Source organism: Aethalodelphis obliquidens, unplaced genomic scaffold (genome assembly GCF_003676395.1).
Source record: "Aethalodelphis obliquidens isolate GAN/ISIS:26980383/991018 unplaced genomic scaffold, ASM367639v1 scaffold5, whole genome shotgun sequence".
Lineage (NCBI taxonomy): Eukaryota > Metazoa > Chordata > Mammalia > Artiodactyla > Delphinidae > Aethalodelphis > Aethalodelphis obliquidens.
In genome coordinates, this window is record NW_020837949.1 from 55,967,617 (window position 1) to 55,990,599 (window position 22,983).

The window sequence follows — 22,983 nt, forward strand, 5'->3', positions numbered from 1 at the left end:
AAAACAATGAACTAAGCTACCATTTTAAGAAGCTAAAAATAAGAACAAATTAAACCCAAAGTAAGTAGGAAAAGGAAATAAAACTAAAAGTAAATATCAGTGGAACAGACACTAGAAAAATGATAAAGAAGATTAATGAAACCTGAAGCTGGTTTATCATCAACAAAACTGACAAAAATCTACCTGTATTATCAAAAAAAAAGGGAGAATATACAAATTATTAATATCAGAAATGAAAGGTAGGGGAGGGACTTCCCTGGTGGCACACTGGTTAAGAATCCATCTGCCAATGCAGGGGACACAGGTTCAATCCCTGGTCCAGGAAGATCCCACATGCTGCGGAGCAACTAAGCCCATGTGCCACAACTACTGAGCCTACACTCTAGAGCCCGTGAGCCACAGCTACTGAGCCTATGTGCCACAGCTACTGAAGCCCGTGCGCCTAGGGTCCGTGCTCCGCAACAAGAGAAGCCACCGCAATGAGAAGCCCACGCACCGCAACAAAGAGTAGCCCCCGCTCACCTCAACTAGAGAAAACCTGCGCGCCTACAGCCCATGTTCCACAACAAAGGGTAGCCCCTGCTCGCTGCAACTAGAGAAAACCCACACGCAGCAACAAAGACCCAATGCAGCCAAAAATAAAAATAAAAAAAAAAAAAAGAAATGAAAGGGGGACACCACTACAGATTCTACACATTAAAAAGATAAGAAAATAAAGATAAAGAATTTATGCCAATAAACCTAAAAACCTAGATGAAACATATGAATTCCCTGAAAAACACAAGTTATAAAAGTGATTCAACCTACATGGGCCCATGTACCTTAAGGAAATAAAATCTGAAGTTAATAACCTTCCCATAAGGAAAATGACTTCACTGGTAAATTCTATTAATTGTGTAAAAAGAAAATAATACTAATGCTACATGAAATCTTTCAGAAAATCTTTCAGAGAAGCTGGAAACACTTATTAACTCATTTTATGAGGCCAGCATTACCTCCAAACCAAAACCTGAAACATTATGAAAAAAGAAAATTATAGAACAATATCCTTCACAAACACAGATGTAAAAATTCTTAGCAAAATTTCAGCAGGCAAAATTGCAAAAACAATTTTCAAAAAGAAGAAGAAAACAGTTGGAAAACTTACACTACCTGATTTCAAGACCTACTGTAAGACTATAGTAAAACATCATGGCATTGGCAAAAATACAGATATATAAATCAATGGAACAGAACAGAGAACCCATGAATAGACCGAAATTTATATGGTCAATTGATTTGTGACAACCGTGCCAAGGTAATTGAAAATGGAGAAGGCACAGTCTTTTTAATAAATGGTGCTAGAACAGACGGATATCCATATAGGAAAAAGATGAACCTTGACTCTTACCTGAAGCCACACACAGATTTAACTTGAATGTATCATAGACTTGACATAAAAGCCAAAACTATAGAATTCTAGAAGAAAACATGAAAAAATCTATGTGCCTTTGGGGTAAGCAAAGGTAGGATACAAAGAAAGCATAAACCATCAAAGAAAAAAATGATAAACTTTGGAAAAATTAAAATCTCCCCTTTGAGAGACACCATTAAGAAAATGAAAAGGCAAGCCAAAGACCTGCAGAAAATATTTGCAATACATACACCTGACAAAAGACTATTCCAGAATACATTAATAACTCTTACATTTCAATAGGATAATCCAGTTTTTTTAATGGTCAAAATATTTTCATAGATACTCCCCAAAAGAAGGTAAGAGAATGGCCAATAAGCAAATGAAAAGATGTTCAACAACACTAGTCATTAGGTAAATGCAAATTAAAACCACAATGTGGTATCAGTTCACACCTAATATAGAATGGTTAAAAATAAAAGGACTGACAATACCAAGTGTTGAGTAGGATGAAAATCAAGTGGAACTTTCATATATTGCTGGTGGAAATGTAAAATGGTACAACCAGTTTGGAAAAGTTTGGCAGTTTCTTTGAAAATTAAACACACATTTGCCATACAAGCCAGTAAACCACTTCTAGATATTTCCCCAAATGAAATGAAAGCATGTGTCATATCAACACAAAGATTTGTACATGAATGTTCATAGCAGCGTTACTCATAATAGCCTCAAACTGGAAGCAACACAAATAACCATCAACAGGTGAATGGATAAACAAATTATGGCAAATCCATATAATGAGAAAGAACGTACTACTGACAGAGTCAACATGAATGAATCTCAAAAATATCTGTGAAAGTCAGATACAAAAGAACGCAATACTGTTTGATACCATGTATATGAAACTCTAGAAAGGACAAAATCTATAATGACAAAAAGAAGATTAGTGGTTTCCAGGGGTCCAGGTAGAGAAGGAGACTGACTGCAAAGGGGCCTAAGGGAACTTTTGGGGTAATGGAAATGTTTTAGATCTTGATTGTGATGGTGGTTTATATGAGAGCATAAATTTGTCAGACCTCATAAAAAAACAAACTCTTAAGATGGATGTCTTTTGGGACTTCCTTGGTGGCGCAGTGGTTAAGAATCTGCCTGTCAATGCAGGGGACACGGGTTCGAGCCCTGGTCCAGGAAGATCCCACATGCCGTGGAGCAACTAAGCCCATGCGCCACAATGACTGAGCCTGTGCTCTAGAGCCCATGAGCCACAACTACTGAGCCCATGTGCTGCAACTACTGAAGCCTGTGCGCCTAGAACCTGTGCTCCGCAACAAAGAAAAGCCACCACAATGAGCAGCCGGTGCACCGCAACAAAGAGTAGCCCCCGCTCACCGCAACTAGAGAAAGCCCGCACGCAGCAATGAATACCCAACGCAGCCAAAAATAAATAAATTTTTTTAAAAAATGGATGTCTTTTACTGATGTAAATTATATCTCAATAAACTTCATTTTTTAAAAAAACAAAAGAATATCCAAACATTACCAGGCATTTAAGGAATCCAGCAACAGGAAAAACAAAAAAGTTAGAAACAAGATGCTGACTAAAACAGAGGTAATACGGAGAATTTTTTTCAAAATTTAGAGCAATTCAAGAACATATTACACCCATAAAATGGATGCTTAAAAAAAAAAAAAAAAAAAAAGCAGAGAAAAAAAAAAACGATGGTGTGAGGTTAAAAATATAACCGCAAATAATGTAAAGTCAATGGATGTTTAGAAAATAATATAGAAGATTTCTTTAGAATAGAGCAAAGCAAAACCAAAAAAAATAGAATAATTAGAAAATAGAGGAAAAGAAGGTAAGAGACACAGAGGTCAATCTGTAAGACTGACCTTTAAGAGACTTAGAGGTCCCAACTGAAAGACAGCATCTGACTAACAGGAGAAACTCAGAAAGAAATAACAGGACAAATAGAGAAAGAAGTATTTTAAAAATAAAATAAATACGCACATAGAAAGATCCCAAGGAATGCCCAGCAAGTTGAACTTAAAAAAGCACCACGCCTAGTCACATATTTCTGAAGAACACAGCCTAGCAGCTTCCAGACAAAAAAAATCACTAAAAACTAATTAGAAAATCATATTGGTAGATGATTTCTCATTGGCAACACTGAATACAGAGAGAGCAATGTTCTGTGGCAAAATTTTTCATCCTAGATTTCTAAAAACAGTCAAGTAATAATATAATGAGAGGTTCAACAAAGATGTTTCCAAATAGGTGAGGATTCAGAAAGTCTACCTCCCATAAACAATTTCTTAGGAAGTTACTCACAAATGTACACTAGCAAAAGAAGGGTGTGAATCACTAGAGGAAGAGACAGGATGCAGGAATGAGTGGCTCAAAGTCAGAGGAGTAGTGAAACAAAGTCCCAGGAAAACAACTGTTCATCAAGCCTGTAAATAACCAACCCAAAGTAAACCAAAACTTCAGAGAAACTTCAGGAAATGGGGCAATTCAACAGAAACAGACGGTATGATGAAGTATTTGAAAAGAAAACGTTTAGGCTGTGATAAAGGCAAGCAGTACAAGAAAAACAGAAAGGCAACTATAAACTCCAGGAAAAACAAAGCAATGCAAAAAAGTCATGGTTTGAAAAAGCAGTACACTAAAATAGGGTGTAATTTTTTAAAAGTGATGCAGAATAAGAAAAGAGAATCCAGATGTCTTTATTTAAGAAAGAAAGACTCCTTCAGCCTCATAGGGTTATAACATTGAACCTACACTTGTGGTTGCAAAACAGAATGCAAATGTTTAACAACTCTAGCAAAGTAGCTGATAGAAGTTGTGATGTTAAAGGGAGTTACAAAGGTAGAGGAAAGGTTAGGGAAATAAAAAATTCTTCTCTTACTAAATGCTGGATCAAGAGATACTATCAAAAGAGAAAGAACAAAAGAATGATGTTTAAGGATATTATTTTTAAATCATTATAAAAAATAAAAATATCCCTATATAACAAAACATTAGGGAGATAAACAGGGAGTAGTACTGATGAGCTAAATCTTCATCTTTCGGAGTAGGAAGTCAATAGTTATTATCTGAAGTTTAGATATCAAGAAATAGAGCATAGCGGGCTTCCCTGGTGGTGCAGTAGTTGAGAGTCCGCCTGCCGATGCAGAGGACACGGGTTCGTGCCCCGGTCCGGGAAGATCCCACATGCCGCGGAGAGGCTGGGCCCGTGAGCCATGGCCGCTGAGCCTGTGCATCCGGAGCCTGTGCTCCGCAGCGGGAGAGGCCACAACAGTGAGAGGCCCGCGTACTGCAAAAAAAAAAAAAAAAAAAAAAAGAAGAAGAAGAAAAAGAAATAGAGCATAGCATATTATCTAGATTTACGGGCAAAGGAACTATCAGAAGCACCAAAAATAGAGTTAAAAGAAGTTGTATCTGAGTACTGGGAATAGGGATAGGTGGGACAGGAGCCTTGCTTTTTTATCACATACTCTTCTACACTAATCAACAAGTGCGAATGTCATGATTACCAAAAAAAGGGAGGGCACAAATTCTTCAACATTTTCTAATAAGAGATGGTGTATGTCCCATCCCCTTGAATCTGTGGGGCTTTGAACTCACTTTTAACCAGCAGAACATGGCAAAAGTAACACTGCCTGTTCCTAAGGACACTGAGTGGCTTTTGGAGCCATGAGACTTCATGTAAGTCCAATTACTCTGCAGCCTTGATGCAGAGAGGAAGCCCAGGACACACGGAGAGGCAAGGTGTAGTTGCTTTGAGCCACAGCCCCAGCTCAGGTCCTAGCCTACATCAACCAGCTTGCATGAACACCAGACTTGAGAATGAAGACATCATCTCAAGATGAATCAAACCCCCAGCTGCTGTGTCAACTCCAGCTGAAGCCTCAGACATCAGAAAGATAAACCATTCTCACTGTGCTCTGTTCCCCAGCCACTGAATCCTTGAACATAAGAAAATGGTTGTTTTACGTCCCTAAATTCTGGGGTAATTTACTACACAGCAATATTTATCAGAACAATTTCTTTAACAGAAAATGTAATTACTTTAAATAAAAAATGACAAACGACTCCCTTGGTATTCTACTTTAGTAACAACTCCTTGCAACATACCTGACAATCGACTGGGACCACCACAGATTTTCACCCTATTCTATCTTCTCCTATTCTACTCCATTCCATTCTTCCCTTTTTTCCTTCCTCTTTCGTTTTTTTCTCCTTTTCTTTCCATTATTATTATTAGTAGTAGTAGTCATAACTAAGTAATGTCAGACCCCTTAGATGATGATAATCAACTGATCTAAGCAGAAAAGAAAGGTGCCTGGAATGGCAGCACCAAATAGGAGTATTGGGACAAGGTTCATGATGGGACTAGCCACTTGTAAGGACAGCTACAGACGCTTATACAACGACTTTACAACTTATGTCAAACTCTTTAAGAGAATGTATGTCAATCCTTTTTATAAAATTTCACAACCCAGAGAATCTGAAACTATGTCTTAAAATTCCCACCAAAACATCTAAGTCAATTCTGCCACAAATGATACAACCATATAAAATGCCAGTTAATACTGTTTATATAAAATTATGTTCATAATTGAATTAAAACATCAGAAGAATTAGTTCAGAGAGGATATATCTTAGTGTCCAGTCTACTTGCTAATCATTAAATTATTAAATAACTCCTAATCGCTAAGTCATAATCCAATTTATTACTATAATTATTAGAGACTATATAATCCTAGAGTTCTAAATGCAATACTAATGAGTGAATAGAAAAATAACATATGTGCTAAATTTTGGTGTTAATATACACTTTTACTCTCATAAAACTTGTGTGAAAGAGTAATCTTTGCTCCCAGTTTAATTATTCAGTAAGTCACTCAACAGATATTTATGTGCCAGGCACTGTTCTAGATATTGAGGATAAAAGCACTGAACAAAATGGACAAAACTTCTTGCTCTCATGGAGCTTATGTTCTAATGGGTAACTTACATTCTGTATTAATTCATGCATTACTTCAACATATTTGAGTGCGAGGCACAATGGACAATGTAAAGATGGCTAAAATAAGGCTCCCAAGAAAAAGCAATCAGACAACTATGACATTTTTATCATTATGGAATTAAAAGAATGATAGTCTGAGTTTACTTATTCAACAAGCACTGGCTGTGGTCTTTCCAAACGTGCCAGAATTTTCATCTACTTTCAGATCACTAGGTTTCAAATTTTGAAGTCTAAGAAAATTCAGATTTACGTAAGCAATGCCAGGTTCTGTCACTGTTTTACATCTTCACCATACACTATCTCTCACCTCTACCCCAACTTAGCTCATCTTCTGCCACATTCTTCCCTCCTTTTAAGGAGCATGTGGTCCTTTCAGTTCATAAGATACATCTCTTGACCATTCTCTACTGGCCTAATGATGGTTTCACCTCTCAATTTTATTTCATCAACTAAAGTGGGAAAAAAAAAAAAACTATACCGTTTTTCATAAACAAAGATGCGACTCTTGACTCATCTCAAAAATCCTGTTTTTCTAGGATCAGGAATTGGTACCACCGAATCAACCATGCTTTTGTATAGTTCTCCTGGAAACCAATCCCATCCCTCTGAGTCAATCCTTTTCTCTTTGCAAAACTAACTGGTTTAGTTGAGGACCCAACTGGCATCATCAACCCTAAGTTCTAGTCTAATGAACTCTTGGTTAGCTAAATTACCACTGATTAAACTTCACGGGCTTCAAATAATTTGTAATGACTAAAAGGATGTCGCAACTCTTTTTTGTGTCTTAATATGTAAGAAGTGTGTTATTTCAAAGAAGGGATGCTGTCCTAGTTCTTTAAGGGGACTTCCATAATTTAAATACACTTCATTCATGATCAGCAACAACAGTCCATTCTAGCCCAATCTCTAAATCTATCTCTTGCTTTCTTATGGCTCAACAAGAAAACATCCCATTTTTACCCAAGGCTATTTAATAACTTCTTTAGGTGATTCTACACAGTTGGAACGTAGATGACATCATCTAAAACTCTCAGCTTGAAACTACTCAGATAGTTTCTTGATTTCCACCAGAAAGTTTTAAAATGTATTGGTCAGAGACAATAACCTAAAATTTTAAATGCAAAGACGTCTTTTGTTTTTCTTGTTCAGCTGCTGAGCAGGGTTAAGTGCTAACGTTCCCAACTTTACACTTTTATACCTTCTAAAAAGAAAACATTTTAGGAAAAGTAAATGTTTTATACTAATCATTAGGAATACCTAACACAGAAAATTTTGAGATTACTTAGTAATCAAAGGAAAAAAAATAAAAAATATATTTCACTAGAGATTACTGCCCCTGAAAGAGAACTGCTTCCTTTCTGTGGACAGGTCTTAATGACTTAAACACAGAATATATGAAACGAAATTTGAAATGTCATAAGGCAGTCATGCCATAGGAGCCTCAGAAAACAAACAAGCAGCAATTCCAATGCGTAACCTCAAAAGGAATAATTCTGTTTGAGATTTTGAAATTAAAAAAGAGAGGGAGAAAGAACGAACAAAGAATTCAACTCCTCTTTGAGTTAATTTGAATAGTGAAATAAAAAAGAAATCATCAAACTCCCAACAATTTTGACAATGTGTTCTCAGGAGTGCTATGTCCTCAGACCTGCCCACAATAAATCCATTAGTGAATAGGATACAGTATGGGGTAAAGGCGACACAAATTACCAATACATAGATTAAAGATTGTACTTTACTATAATTACTATAAATCCAATACTTTTCAGAAATACTTAGTTCCATTCATACTTTCACATTGTGTGTGTGTGTGGGGGGGGGGGGATGAAAGCACTACCAATCAGCAATACAGATATCTGTGTACATGTCAGTTTCCTCCACAAAATTATAAACTACTCAAGGGCAGAATTTGTTTTGTTAATATCTTATATTTGTGTAATATTTGACCTTCATAGACATAATTCCATTTGATCATAGTAACTCTCAGGTCAAAAGAGTTGTAATAATTTCTATTTTATTGTGGGAAACTCCAGGTCACTCAGCTAATAGACAGAGGAGTCAGAATAGAATCAATTATTCTCTTAGTCCCTGACTGGGAACATATTTTAAACTTATTACAATGGAAAATTTCAAATATATACAAATGAGGAGAGAATAGTATAAAGAACTTCCACAGCTTCAACAATGTTCAGCTTGTTTCAGCTCTACCCCATTTTGAAACAAATTTCAGAGTTAGTACCATTTTGGGGGTAAACATTTCAAGATGTAGGTACTTTCTGTAATCACTGTCAATCAAGTTTAACAAAATGCTTAATATGGCAGATAATAAATACTTGTTGAAAGCTATAGATCTTACATATGCTTTCAGACATTATTACCCAATTCTGACTAAAAAAAAATCAATTCTGAATTCCTAGATGGCACATACTCATTCATTCATTCACAGATATTTATTCTGGGTTACAAGATGCTGGCCACCACGCTAAGTGCTTAGGATACAGCAAGGAACAAGAAAACAAGGGTTTTTCCAGTACAGAAAGCCAAATTAGCGGGGAAAAAAAGTAGAAGAATTCAAGCAATTGATTAAAGTGTATCCAGAATACATTATTACATTAAAAGATGTGCAAACCGTTTTCAACTTTTACTGGATGTGTGCACGTTTCCTAATATTAATGTCTTCTCTACAGTATGTAAATTAAGTCCAAGACTGTACAGTTAACTACGGGAATTACTTAAATTTTAAAACTCACTTTAATATAAACTATAAAGATTGGAATAAAACAAAAATGAAACTTTCTCTTTTCAGTATTATTCCCAGGAAACCAAGTAAGCATAACCCAATATACAGATCCATTTTCCCTCTTTATTTGACACTCTTTAGTATTAACATGCATGTGATGGAAATAATCCACGTGGTGCCTTACTCAGTAACTGGACGTCCTTTCCATTATTTCATTCACTTGTTCATTTATTTCCACTGGATGTAGAATGTAAACAGACATGACCCAAAACACATTCCCTGCCTCAAGGAGCTCACAGCTGGGGTGTGGAAAATGGCGGGTGGGGGGGAAGATTAATATTATATCTTAAATAACAGACATAATAATATTAAAGAGCAGACATATACTAAGTGCCATAAGGGAGGGCCAAAGTTGTCAGGGTTCAAAGGAAGCAGAAATTTTATCCAAATGAAGGTATTAAGGAGTACACCACACACACAAAAAGGTGGCATTAGAGCTTGGTTCTGACAGATGCTTCAACAGGTGGAAAGAGTGGTACAGGGAGGAACACTGTGTACACATTCTGAGATCAGCCCCAACTAAAGTCAAAGAGGTGATGGCAAGGAGCATATATATGTAGGGGAAATGGATTAGTCAGTCTGACTGTAGGATACATGCAGCAAATGCACACGAAGAACACAAGGAAATCCTATCAAAGTTGAAGCTAGTACTAAAGATGAAAAAATGGACAGTCACAGGGAAAATTTAAAATATCAATAAGTATTTGAATGCTCTTATTATATAGCCTTGGTATACAGCTACTGTACAGTTAATACCAATAATCTCCCAGTGCTAGGCGGAGATACCTACTCATGCTATATGCAACTCTAAAAGGATGAAAAGTTCTCATCTAAGGGGTCTATAATTTAATTTATTCTACATCATTCATTCAGGAAACATATTGGGCAACTAACAGTACGGGCACTGCTATTTAGGAATATAAAAGATACATACAATCCTTGTCTTCAAGTCAGCAAACATAAAATCATTAAACAGAAAATACTTTTCTATCCCAAGGGAATGCTTTCTAATATACAGTGACCATTAGTCACCCTGTCCTGTTAACACTGGATATAAACCTGCGTTTGAACCTTAGTCATCCTCAGTTTGTATCTACAATGCATATAACTAAGGAATAAAATAGCTGACTAAAAATACGACAATTCTTTTATGCATTTACAAAACAATTCCTACACAGGCCAAAGGGGGTTGGTTTAGGTTAAACCTAAGACCCTCTTCAATGAAAAAATTCTTATACTGTGATTCTAACTCTACTGAACTAAAATCCTTTAGGAAGGGTAAACAGGAATCAATAATTAAAATGGCTACTTAAATGACAAAGTCAGTTACCGTCCAAATTTAGGTAAACTACTAAGTGTTTAATAATGATTCCATCCCAAATGGACTTCCAGGCTACTACTGCACACTCACACAGATTCCTGCCACATGCCTTAAGATGCCTTTATTTCACCTCAGTGGAGAGCAGTTACATGTGCAGCTGGTAAAACGAAATCAAGTATGGTAGCACATTGGTGACATTCAAAACAACTGCCCAGTGGCTCTTATAAAACTCCTCCCTCTGACTGCTCACCTGCCTGTCCCAGTAGACTTAGCATCTACAGGACACCACTCAAATGGTAACCTTTATGTAGGCAGGCTTGTTACCAACCACCTGTGTCCATTTTCAGTGCTACCTCCTGGCCCTTGAACATAGCCCAACATTACCAATACTACCTTCTTCTACTGCCACTCCTCCTGCACCCAGATTTCATCCCTGCTATGTTCTACCACAGCAGGAAGCTCACAATTAATTTCTTTCCTAAGAAGACTGAGAAGCCTATCTGAACTTCATAAGAAATAGAAATCGTGTTACTAGTTCTTCAAGAAGCATGGGTAAAACATATTTGCTTAGGTGTCTAGAGGTTGTTATGCTACCTAATTTTCAAGTATTATGGTATTTATTTCACTAAATGGGTATTAGATGCCAGAGCTGCATTATGTAATAGCTCATTCATATGACGAGTACCAAGCATTTAGATGTTTTTAACTGTTCTGTCTAAAATGAATTCAATATTACTTAATTATTTAACTACATTATTTACCCATATTATTATTTAACTCCAGCTATTTAAATAATCATAGTTATTACCCAACTTCCTTAAAAGCAGAATTTAACGGATAATCATCATACTTTTTACAGATTTACTTCAGTAAGGCATACTGCAGAATTCAGGAATTTCCTGAGTTGATATGTCATTTATTCCTGGCAAACTATCACCTTTGTCTACATATAGCTCATATTTTCCGAACTAGAAATGTACTCACTTGAGTTAACTTCTTCCACCAAACAAAAAGAATTATTTTAAAATTGCTACTCAGATTTTAGAGAAAGTCAATGACTTTAAAATGGCATGACAGACAAGTTGCCTGATCTCTGGCCTTTAGGTTCTTTATCTATAATATAGAAGGGTTGAAAGACTTCCAAAGTATCTTTCAACCCTAATATTCATGAGTTTCCAACGACACAGTGTGAGTACTGGATGTTTTGTTCTTAAAAAACATTCCTAGAAAATCATCAATAGTGAGGCATATTTTTTTAAGGGTAATTTACTTTTAACAAGGAGTCTATTTTCATAGATATCCATTTACCCTTGTCTTAAACATAAGAAAATACACCAAAAGATATTCACATTTATACAAGTTTCCCTTTTAGAAGCCATTTTCTCTTTGATAGAGAACTTCTAGTCATTCCATGGTGATAATAGTTGTGTAAAAAGGATACAGTGCAGGGCTTCCCTGGTGGCGCAGTGGTTGAGAGTCCGCCTGCCGATGCAGGGGATACGGGTTCGTGCCCCAGTCTGGGAAGATCCCGCATGCCGCGGAGCGGCTGGGCCCATGAGCCATGGCCGCTGAGCCTGCGCGTCCGGAGCCTGTGCTCCGCAACGGGAGTGGGGAGAGGCCACAACAGTGAGAGGCCCGCGTACAGCAAAAAAAAAAAAAAAAAAAAAAAAGAATACAGTGCAATCAATAGCAACAATTCAGCACTACCAAGTTCTGCAGGAACAAGGAATGGGCAGAACATCATTGTGAAAATGTGTATTTACTAAATAAGCTCAATAAATTGGGACCTTCTCAGGAACTGTTAGAGAATGAAAGACCAAACATACTTTTCACATATTGACATTTAAAAAGGCAATTTAAACTCCTGCTTTTCCTGCCTTCACTGAGACAAGCCCTAATAAACATATTATTCACCTACAAAACAACACTTTTATTCAGAAGGATTCCCATGAACTAACCCACCTGAGGTTATGACCTAAAAATCATTGAGCTGCACGCATTTTTCTGGCGTTTTTAAGCAGTGATTAAATATGCTAATAATCATAATTTAACACATTTAAACACAAGTTTACTCACTGAAATACCATGAGTTTTAGTTTCATGAACCAGTACTTGAATTTGAATTACCTTTACTGCTACACTAACAAATTTAATCCCTGGAGACAACACTGATAGCACTTACCAGGACTTTGTAGTGACATGATACTATCATGCATCGGGGTTATGATGATCATCTTACTTCTTCAAAAACAGGGGAATTACTTGGGAGGAGTAGCCAGGTATGATTTACCCAAGTATCTTTCCCAGCACCTAACCCCACGTTTTTTAAACATTAGGTCCCTTCCTAAATCCCTGTTGAGTAAGTGGAGTTCAAATGTTCGTATCTATATCTATTAATTACATGTCAACATCTTCTTATACAGATCTCTTTGCATGTGCCTAAAGTGAAATTTAATCCCCCAAAAGCATTTGATTCTGATTAGTGTTTTAGTTATCTAACTATTCAATCAGCAAATTCAGGGTAACCAAATTACCACAAATATTAGTTGCTCTGAAAAAAATGGTTAGCTTAAATATAGCAAAACAAGCCAATGGAAATAAAGAGAACTGAACTTTTAAAAAGATAAAAGAACTGCTCATCCCATTACAAGGTTAAGTTCTGTAAATGTAGAGACTTTTTTGACTTGTTCACTGATGTATCCCCAGCTTCCAGCAGTGTCTGGCAAATACTGGGCCCTCAGTAAATATTTGATGAATGAATAGATTGCTGATAAAACAGATTATTTTATCTATTATATATATTTAGTTCAGAATGTAAAATAGGATTCATTTGTGGAGTGCAGAAGCTCTAATGTAAGCTGATACTGAAGTGTGATTCTGGCAAAGTCTCCAGGATTGGGGATTACCAACTGCAAAATACAAGTAAGTCTACATCCCAGACACTGACTGGCTGATCGAGCCTGGGCCTGGGATATATCAAGCACAGGTAAGCAAGAATTTCAAGTTATCATCCCTGTGCATGCAGGCAGTACCAGTGCCAGCAATAACAAGACAGTTTTTCGGGCAAATCCATCGAAATTAAATCTTAAACTTTTGAAAAATGAGTATGTTTATTATGCTCCTTCAAGCTTAGAAGCTTAACTATCTGTGGGAGGTGCCTATGATCATGATCAATTACTTGGGACTTGAAGGCACTTATTAAGGCGTCTGCCCTTTTAAGAAACCTTTAAAGAACCAGCCATAGGACTGTAAAACGGATCCTGCGGGACAACAATAAATCACAGGTTTGAGGGCCCAACTTTGACAACTCTCCCTTGGAAGGAAAGAATTTGTTGTCACCTGTGCTTGACTTCCTGATCCTGCCTGAACAAATATCAGCATCCTCTAAAATCTGAATTCCTAGTCTAGCTAAGTAAGTCATGGGGGCCAGTAATTGCCCCAAGGCAGAAGTGGAAGAGAAGAAACAGGAAGGAAACAAAACGGAATGGAGATCTGCAGCTCGTGAGGATGACATCATCAATAATTTTCTGAAGTGTCACTGAATTTCATGGCATTTGACTGATGGTCTTTTCTGACAAACTACAGTCTCATTATATTCAAGCAGCTTCTTGGTTCCAGAGCCTGTAATGTCTGGGCTGGAGTATGACTTGTTCTACAGGAAAGGTCAGGTGAACTGAGGCCTTACTGAGAACTTTCTCCATGGCAAGGGCCACGCTAACCTGCCTGAACACAAATAATACGTGGACATTTGAAGCATTCTTAAATTTACAAAGTGTTTCCATATACACTATCTCAGTTTCTCCTCACAATTCTTAAGAGGTAGATGTCATCATCACCACTTAACATGTGACATAGTTTTAGAAAATGATGCCTTTGTCTTCAACTTGTAAGTGTAGTCTCCTAAAATTTCTCAGTATAGAATCCAAGACATGGGTTAGTTAGAAATCTGTAAAGACATGCCAACCTCAAGAGAATATATCAAGAGAATAAGATGGATTAGCCAAAATCTACCAGCACAATGACAAAAACAACCTTTCTTTGTCACAAGAATAAATTGTGTTTTTTAAAGGATGTTACACCGGGGTGCCTCTGTAACACAGCTACAATTGGAAGAACATGATTTTATTTATATACATGATAATCATCCTTAACTGGACACTATCCAAAGGTAACAGACAAAATAAAACAAGAACTTTGGACCTACAATTCTAGTGGTGGAATTCACCCTTTGGGAAGTGTCTAGGTGATTCCACTAGGAAGATAACTAAGTTACAGGGGACAAAATGTACCCTTAACTTTTCTCTCCAATATCACAAAAGACTCCCCAAAAGGGTTTTTGTTGTTTTTCAACAAAGAAAACATACACACAAAAGGTTATCTATTGCTTTTATTTATAATCCCATCTTCCTAAAACACTGATTCCCTCAGTCTCATTATCTTTTGTCCCTCTCTTCTTTACTGGCTAAAATAGAGGTATATTAGGGTCCTGCCATTATAGCCATTTACTACTTTATTTAGGTATTTATGATTCTTTGCTGCCTTCTAGCCTGAGTCTGACTGTGTCAGGAACAAAGCACAACACAAATCATCCAACCTGGGATAAGAGGAGACAAGCTGAAACCTCCCAGGAAGATTCTGTAGACACTTGGGCTCCCTGAAACTATAGAGGGCTTGGTATTTCAAAGGTCAGCCTTGGGTCTCTCCACTTTGATGACTAATGTTAAACTGTTTGACTTTTTTACAAAAATATTTAGCTGTGCTTATTTACATAATTTCATCCACAGCACACATACGGTAGTAGACACATATTTGTTGAACAGAACCCCTAGACGGATGAGAAGACAGGAAGAAGACCTCAAGACCTCCTTTTTGGAACATATTATCTTAGGAGTTGAGAAAGGTGAAATCACACCCTGATTTGTAGAAGTTTCTGGGCATTCCTTTTCAGCTTAAAACTATGCACCTCTGTTTTAAAAAGAAAAGGATGACACACCACACAATGTCAAACACACAATGGGGAAATTCCAGGATCACTAAGAAAACATCATATATCTTAAGCGACAAACACTTTGGTTTAATACTGGTTACCACACAAGAGAGGCTATAAGTACTGGTGCCTCCTCACCCACCAGCACAACCCACCCAGGAAAAGCAAGGGCAGGACCTTTAGAATATAAAGATTCCACAACCTGGACTCACATCTGACCCTTTGGAGAAGGAGTCTAAGGACTATGCTGGCCCAGAGACATAAAGTAATGCAAACAGGTAACATTTTGGGAAGAAATTTTTTAAATGACACAAACTGGGCATCAGCACTGAAGTCCTCAGACCATCAGAAATCCTTATTATTATGCAACGTTAATAAAAAGAAACTGTAGGTGTGACTGGCAAAACTATTCTTAAAAGTTTCTGCACTTTTAAACCTTATTTCTACTAGGCCCCGACAATAAAGCTTTCTTTCTACTAATCATCACCATATCCTCAGACCTCTCACTCATTCTCTCAAAAATTCCCCCAATGGCCATGGAAACCATGCTGGGGCTGGAGGGGCGCGTCTCAGGTTGGCCTGTTCTGTCCCTAAAAGACGCCCATCTTTCTGGATCCCTTTCAGGGTGGGCAGGGAGAAAACACTTAGAACTTGCACAGCGGCAAGGAGGCCTGCGCAGGTCACATTTTATGACTTGTCTTTCTGTTCGCTGTCTGGCAAGGTCACCGGCTCTGGCTCGTGGCTCTGTCGACAAAACTTACTCTCACTCGGTAAGGTCAACGGGTCGCGCCGGGCCTCCCTAGCCGCCCCCCCCTGCCCCTCAATCTTCGTGGGCCCCAGGATCCCAGTCCCGGCCCTCCCACGGCGCGCGGCCCCAGACGGCGCGGGCGCCGCTCCACCGCTCACCTGACCACGTTGGGGTGCTCGAAGGTCTCCAGGTGCCTCAGCACCGCCACCTCGCGGATGGTAGACAGCGGCATGCCCTCCTCGCCGGTCTGCACTCGCACGCGCTTCAGCGCCACGAAACGGCCTCCGTTCTTCAGGTCCCGGGCCTTGAACACCTTCCCATAGGCGCCCTCCCCGATCTCCGCCACGCATTCGTACTGCTGGTCGGCACGGCTCAGGCCGTCCTTCTCCATGCCGCCCGGACGCCGCCCGGCACGGCGCCGCTGGGGCGGGCGGGGGGCGCGCTCGGCTCGCTCGTGGCCGCTGCTCGCCTCCTCCCGGACCCCCGGCCCGCTCCCTCGCGCCCTAGAGCTCGATCTCGCTCTCTCTCACCCCCGCCGACTACCGCGGTCCGGCGCTCGGACTCTCGCGGCCGCCGGGGCTGGATGGAGCGACCTCCCCGCGGGCGGGCACAACCCTGGTGCCGCCGCTGCGAAACTCCGCCTGCCGAGTCGCCGAGGAGCAAGCCGATCCCTCCTCTTCCCTCCCCGAAGCTCAGTCCTCTGTACAGGCACCAAGGCGATTACATAGTCTTTGCCCGAGCGCGTCTCACTCCACAGTCCTTCCACCTAAAAGAGGAGACGGGAGGACAAGAAGAAAGTGTAATCAGACATCCCAGGCGCCTTCCTCGGGGTTCCTGTAGACACCCCTCCTCCTCCTTTACGAAGCCCCCTTCGCTACCCTCTGCGAGCTCCTGCCCTCTCCCAGGCCGCTTAATCCTTCCTGGTTCCTCCGAGAAAAGCGAAGTTACTTTTCTTTCCCTGCAGAGCTGGAGCCGTCTTCGCGCGGAGAGGTTGCAGGGGCCCCTCGGGGATGAGCGCGGGGCGCGAGACGCAGTGGAACGAGAGGGGGCGTGCCAAGCAGCCCAGAGTGTGCCGGGAGCGCGGGGGAGGGGAGGCGCCGGGCACGTCAATGTCACGGCTTAATATTTATCCTTATATCATTGTGCTGTGCTGCTACCCTCCCCGCCTGCCCAGGCCTGGAGGTGCAGGGAGAGGGGCTCCTGGGATGCCGTGGGGCGTTTCGGGGTCGTGCACAACCTGGTGTGGAGAGACCGCGGGTCCACTGGTGTGCGGCCGCAGAATGTGGGTGGGGGCTCCCAGGACCCTGTAACCCGAAGCTGGGAGTGTGCGAGAAGGGGTGGTCAGGCATCTGCTCGGAAATTGCTTCCTTTCTTTCCACTTTCAGTTTTTCTACGAGGACACATTTTAAAACGACTTGCACACACAAATGGTCTTTTTAGGGTAAAGGAATCTGGATTGGAAGCGGAATTCTTCCTCCGACCTAGAGGACCTCCCTGGTGGAGACCCATCAGGTCGGGGAGGGCTGGAGCTCCCGCTCCTCGGGGGTGGGTGAGCGACAGGGCCCTGGGGGTGGGGTGGGAAGTCGCCCACGGGACCCTAAGAGTGGGAGAAAGAGGTGTTCACCGCACTTCAGCTTGTCGTCTCCTTGGAGAACAACTTCAGAAGGAAGGCAGCATAACCGTGACTCGCCTAGAAATTTTCAACCGATTGAACCTGAGCAAAACTCAGCCTCCCCTTAAAAGGGGTGGGCGGGGGGAGTAAATGCTGAGCCTCCAGGGGAAAGTGAGAAGGGGTTGCGCCCTTGAGGCCTGGACTCGCGAACCCTTCCCCACTCCCAGGGTCGTCCCCAAAGTAGGCAGCAGAGGTGGCTGCTCCATTCCCCTTTCGGCTTAAGGCCGGGTCCGAACAGCAGCCAGTGGCCCCCCAGGAGCCCCCCACACAACAAAGCGGGCTGGGTAGGGGACGACGCACTATCCCTTCCCATTCGGCTGCAATCCAGGACCCAGGGAACCTCCTCCCCACCGCCGCTTTGGCCTCGGCCGGACATTCGCCACTACAGCCGCGTGTCCGAAATTCTCGGGGCACCTCGGAATTACCTGCCCGGCAACCGCTGGCGCGGTCGCCTTCTGCCAGGCATTATAGAAACAAAATGCGCGACCCCCACGGCCTGCGGGCGGAGGGGCCCGCAGCGAGGGCAGAGACCCTCACACTCACTCTATTCAAAACTCTCCTTAAAAGGTGAAGGCGAATCCTGGGGGAGCCGAGGAACGAGCCCCTAGAGCCAGCACCGCGGTCTGAGGCAGGCCGAGGGCCACACAGGTAGCTGAGGAGCCGCCGCAGGCTGCGCAGCCCGCCCCCCCCCGCCGCCCCCCCCCCCCCCCCCCCCCCCAGTCCTGACCCCCGCCCGGCAGCGAAGGAAGCGTCGGGGACGTCCCACCCCCGCAGGGAACTGCGCCCGCTGCCCCCGCCTGGCCCCGCACCGCCCGCCCCGGCTCTCCCCCCTCGCTCCCGGGACTGTAGGCTCCGGCGGAGAGAAACGGGAGCAGCAGTGCCTTTTCCCCCCCTCTCCTCCACTTTTTTGTTGTTGTTGTTGTTGCTTTCCCACGCTGGCTGAATGTGTCTTGACCCCATTTCAAAAAAGTTTGACATAGTGCTTCAACATTTCCGCATTCCTCCGCGACTACAAAGGCTGCAGCCGCCTCCTTCTGCTTTCTGTCTCTGCTCTCTGTCTTCACACTCAATGAAATCCTTCATGTGCCTCTCCCGAAGCCTGCCAAGCACCGCAAGGGTCGCCACCAGCGCAGCGACAAGAGGCCGCACCGGGGACCACGACTCCCGCGTGTGCGCACAAGTAGATGCGCCCACGTGCACACTGACGGGCGCGGTGCTGGGCCCGAAGGTGCTCACCCCGGGGCGTGCGTTTTAACTTCGATATTTTAAATTAGAAACGTAAACTGGGAAACTAAAGCAAGCGTGCATCCTTGCGGGGCTTCCAGCCTGGGCACTGGCCGCCTGCGTGCACTCCTCTAAGTGTGCATAACACGCCCGCAGGGGTTGCCAGCAAGAAGTCTGCGTTAACATTTATCTCTTAGTGGGTAAGGTGGAGCCCACACCGTACCTCAACGAGCTTTCGGGGGACATAAACATAAGGCACCGAAACACATTCTCCCCCATGGAGTCCCCAACAGCAGTGCATTTTAAACCCTAAATGTGGATTATTATGTGAGTTTCCGAGTGGAGTTTGAGTTCCGTTTGAAGAAGCTGGATAAAAAGTGTTTGTGGGTGCGTTTGTGCTTAAGGCTATGTGTGAGCTGGCACAGGATCTCGGTGTTGGGGGTCGTCCCTCGTGTGGCGTCCTAATCTGGCGTCCTCTGGCCGGATTAGGAGAAACTCCTTTAGCTTCCCAAAACTAGCCCCCATAACTACCGCGCCTCGGTTCGTAAGGGGTTAACCAAAGCCTATTCCGAGAACCTACCGCCCCCCCCACCCGGTCCTCGTCCCCCCTACCCACCCTCGCCTCCGACACCGGCCAAGCCTCCAAATCTCCCCCGGGGACCCTCCCCCCCACCCCGCAGCCCACCCACCCGAGCGCACAGCTCCTTACCTGAGGGGCCCGGCCGCGTCGGGCCTCGCGAAGGGGCTGCGGGTATCAGTCCGACCTTCACACGTGTCCACGGCGGCGCGGAGCAGGTAACCCGGCTTGGAGGAAGGAGTTACCAGCACTCTCTTCGGCGAAGGGGTGGGCACTGCGGCGGAGGGAGGAGGGGCGGCGGAGGGCGCCGCCCGCGCCGCTCGCTGGGGGCGGACGGGGCTGCGGGGCTCCGGCCGGCGCTCGGGGCCCGAGCCGGGGAGGCGACGGGGGCGGGGTTGGGGGCCCCGGAGGCTGACTCTGCCGGAGACCCTCCCGGCGGCGGGGTTGGGGGCTCGGCTCTCAGTGGCAAGCGAGTGTGCAAATTAAAGCCTTCCGGAGAGAGGGGAGGCGGCCGAGACCCGGCTGTGCTCTGAGCCTCCCCGCTCCCTAGCTCTCTGCTCCGAGTGGGGGGCGAGAAAGAGGGGGGAGTTCAATGAAAATTTCCGGCTTTCACTGCAACTGGAGTGAGGGATCTTGCGACTAAAATAAGAGGCGTGAGAGGGAGAGTGGGATGTGTCGTCGGGAGTCGGCGGAGTTACCAAACCCAGGGTCGCCCAGAGTTGGGGTTTTGACAGAGTGAGGCGGGCTGGGCGTATCAGCAGTCTGTGATGTAGACGGATGGGAAAAACACAAAACAACCAACAATAATTATGAGGGGCCGGTGGGGATGGTAAATACCAACACTTTCCAAGAAACTGAAAAATCAGACCAAAAAAATAACTCTTCTCTATTAAAAAAAAAAAAAATTGGCAGGACGCCTTGCAGAAAAGAAAATACTAATCTGTCCAAGCACTTTTCACTTTCAGCATGAGCTACATTTGTTTTGTTTTCCTTCGCTTCCTTTCGGCCTCACAAAGTCCTATCTTTTCCTTTTGGACAGAGGATATGACTTGGAAATTGTCAGGCACTCTTGTGGTTAACGATCTACTTGAAGGAGCTGGCCGGTTCACAATTATTAAGAGATTAGCAAATGCTGAGGGTTCACTAAGGTATTTCTGGGGAGGTAAAAAGCCTGAAATTGATTGTAAAGAACAGAACTGCAAGGTAATAGACACACACGCACACACACACAAAGAGGAAACAACACGATTCGGCGGGTGCTCAGTTTAAATGCATTATTGGAATTCTGAAATTTGAAACCTTGTAAGAATGTATACTTTACCTGCTGAGAAAACCTGAATACAGTTATTTCAGGTGAAAATGAGATTTTGGAGAAAAATAAAAGTCTTCTAGACTTTCTACAGTGATGTAAAACAAAATTTAAAATAGCTATTTTTTTGGAAAGAATTCAGTGTTTTCCAAAATCTCTATCTGTAGAATACTTGAAACCCTTTAAATATCTTAATGCAAACCCTAAAAAATTTTATTTATTTCAGTGCTCTGTGGAAAAGTTAAAACCCAGAAAAATTCTGTTGGAATTGAAAACACTACCTTATAAATCTTCTGACTGCACAGTAGATCAAACTTTTGCTTTATAAAATTGATTCTATACTACAGTGTGAAGTAACAGGTTAGGTAAATAAAAATTGTTGCATTTCCATTAGCGAATATTTTGCAATTCATTGTAATAATTTATTCTTAAAAAATAAAAGTGAATAATTGTGGGTTTTATGCTTAAGATAGTTCATAAAATACACTTTGTGTTTAGAAGCATATCTTCTAAAATGAAATCCAATTTCTGAACAAAATTTGTATGTGTAAAGATATCTATAATCTTATATACCTTACAGACTTAAGAAAGCAAATTGTTGGATTTTGTATTTATATAAAATATTGGATCACTACAAATCACTAATTAGACTTTAAACCAGAGACACAAATGGGAATCCTCCATTTTGATAATTGCTTACACTATCAATGCTTTTTAAAACAAGATTGACTTGCTGGTAATTAACACATTTATAAAATTCAGAAATAATTGTCAATAAATAGTCATAGGAACCAGCAAATGATTGTAAGAATTTGAGTAAATAATTTGTTTAAAAATATTAAGCTGTAAATATCTTTTAAATTAACTGAAAAATGTCTTTTCTACACTGGGTTGCATTTTGAATTGCTGAATTTGGTAACAACCATAGATGGATTAGAAACTCCATGATTTAGCTTACTACATCACTTGGGCTATGTCAAAAACAATGAAACTTTATTTAATTATATATGTTATTACTGAGTGTTACCTCTCTTTATGTCATCTGCTTTCTCTGATACTGTTAATTTATCATGTTCACTCACCCTGGTTATGGTTCACATTAACTCCAGGTTGGTTAAAACTTCAGACCAGGAAGTTTTACAATGGATTGTATAAAATTAGTAAATACCAGATTGTTTTTGTTTATGGATAACTTCCTCTGTGGGTAACAGGTTATCATAACAAAATTTGCACAAAGTTTATAAACTGTGAACCAAATTCTGACTCCTTTGTTTAGGAGTCTTTGATGAATGAATACATCATTCTGGAATAGTGATTTGTACCAGTATTTTCACACTGCATCTCAGGTATTCTAAAGCTGCAAATCATCTTACAGTTTTTTAAAAATTAGAATTCATGGAATTATTTCCAGATATGATGTTGCAGCTTACCCTAAAAGTTTCCTTAGTGTCACGTAAGAGATATATTCTGTGTGTGAACATTTTATACCAAATATCTGTAAATTTTTGTTTTCACTAAAATAAAAATATAAATTACAGACCAGAATTAAATTTTTAACACTTTAAGAAAGAAGAAATTTGTTTAAAATTAGTAATTATATAATGTACACCTAATTCTAAATGATCTCTGATTTATATTAGCCATTTGAATTTATAAAATACATTTTCTAGAAACTCAGAAATGAGGTTTTACTAGAATCTACTACACAATCATCCTAATTAGAGGTCCATGTAAATTTATACTTTTGGTCTATAAAGTTCTGTTTATCATCTTGATAAAAAAACTTTTCTGGTTTAGTAACTTTGAAATTAGTTACCTTCATTTTAACTTGATTTATATGGGTATGTGAACATTACCTTTATTGAGTAATTACCATAAAAAACTTTTTAACAGAAAAAGCATAATATAATTCAATGGATTTG

The 22,983-nt window shown here is 41.4% G+C and overlaps 1 protein-coding gene across 4 annotated transcripts in view; it reads right to left on the bottom strand.

Annotated features, from left to right (window-relative positions):
* Positions 1 to 20,022, bottom strand: part of CDK6 (cyclin dependent kinase 6) — a 226,328-nt gene extending 206,306 nt beyond the window's left edge. Inside the window, exons 1-2 of one of the 4 annotated variants that reach the window (XM_027102457.1) lie at positions 19,885 to 20,022; positions 16,438 to 17,045 (exon numbers count right to left, since the gene is read on the bottom strand). In XM_027102457.1, coding sequence (XP_026958258.1) covers positions 16,438 to 16,670 — 233 coding nt within the window. In that variant the 5' untranslated portion in view covers positions 16,671 to 17,045; positions 19,885 to 20,022. Of the gene's footprint in view, positions 1 to 16,437; positions 17,046 to 17,157; positions 17,326 to 18,494; positions 18,590 to 19,884 lie in introns of those variants that run through there. The other 3 variants (XM_027102458.1, XM_027102459.1, XM_027102456.1) reach the window with 3 other exon arrangements.
* Between the last annotated feature and the right edge of the window lie 2,961 nt (positions 20,023 to 22,983).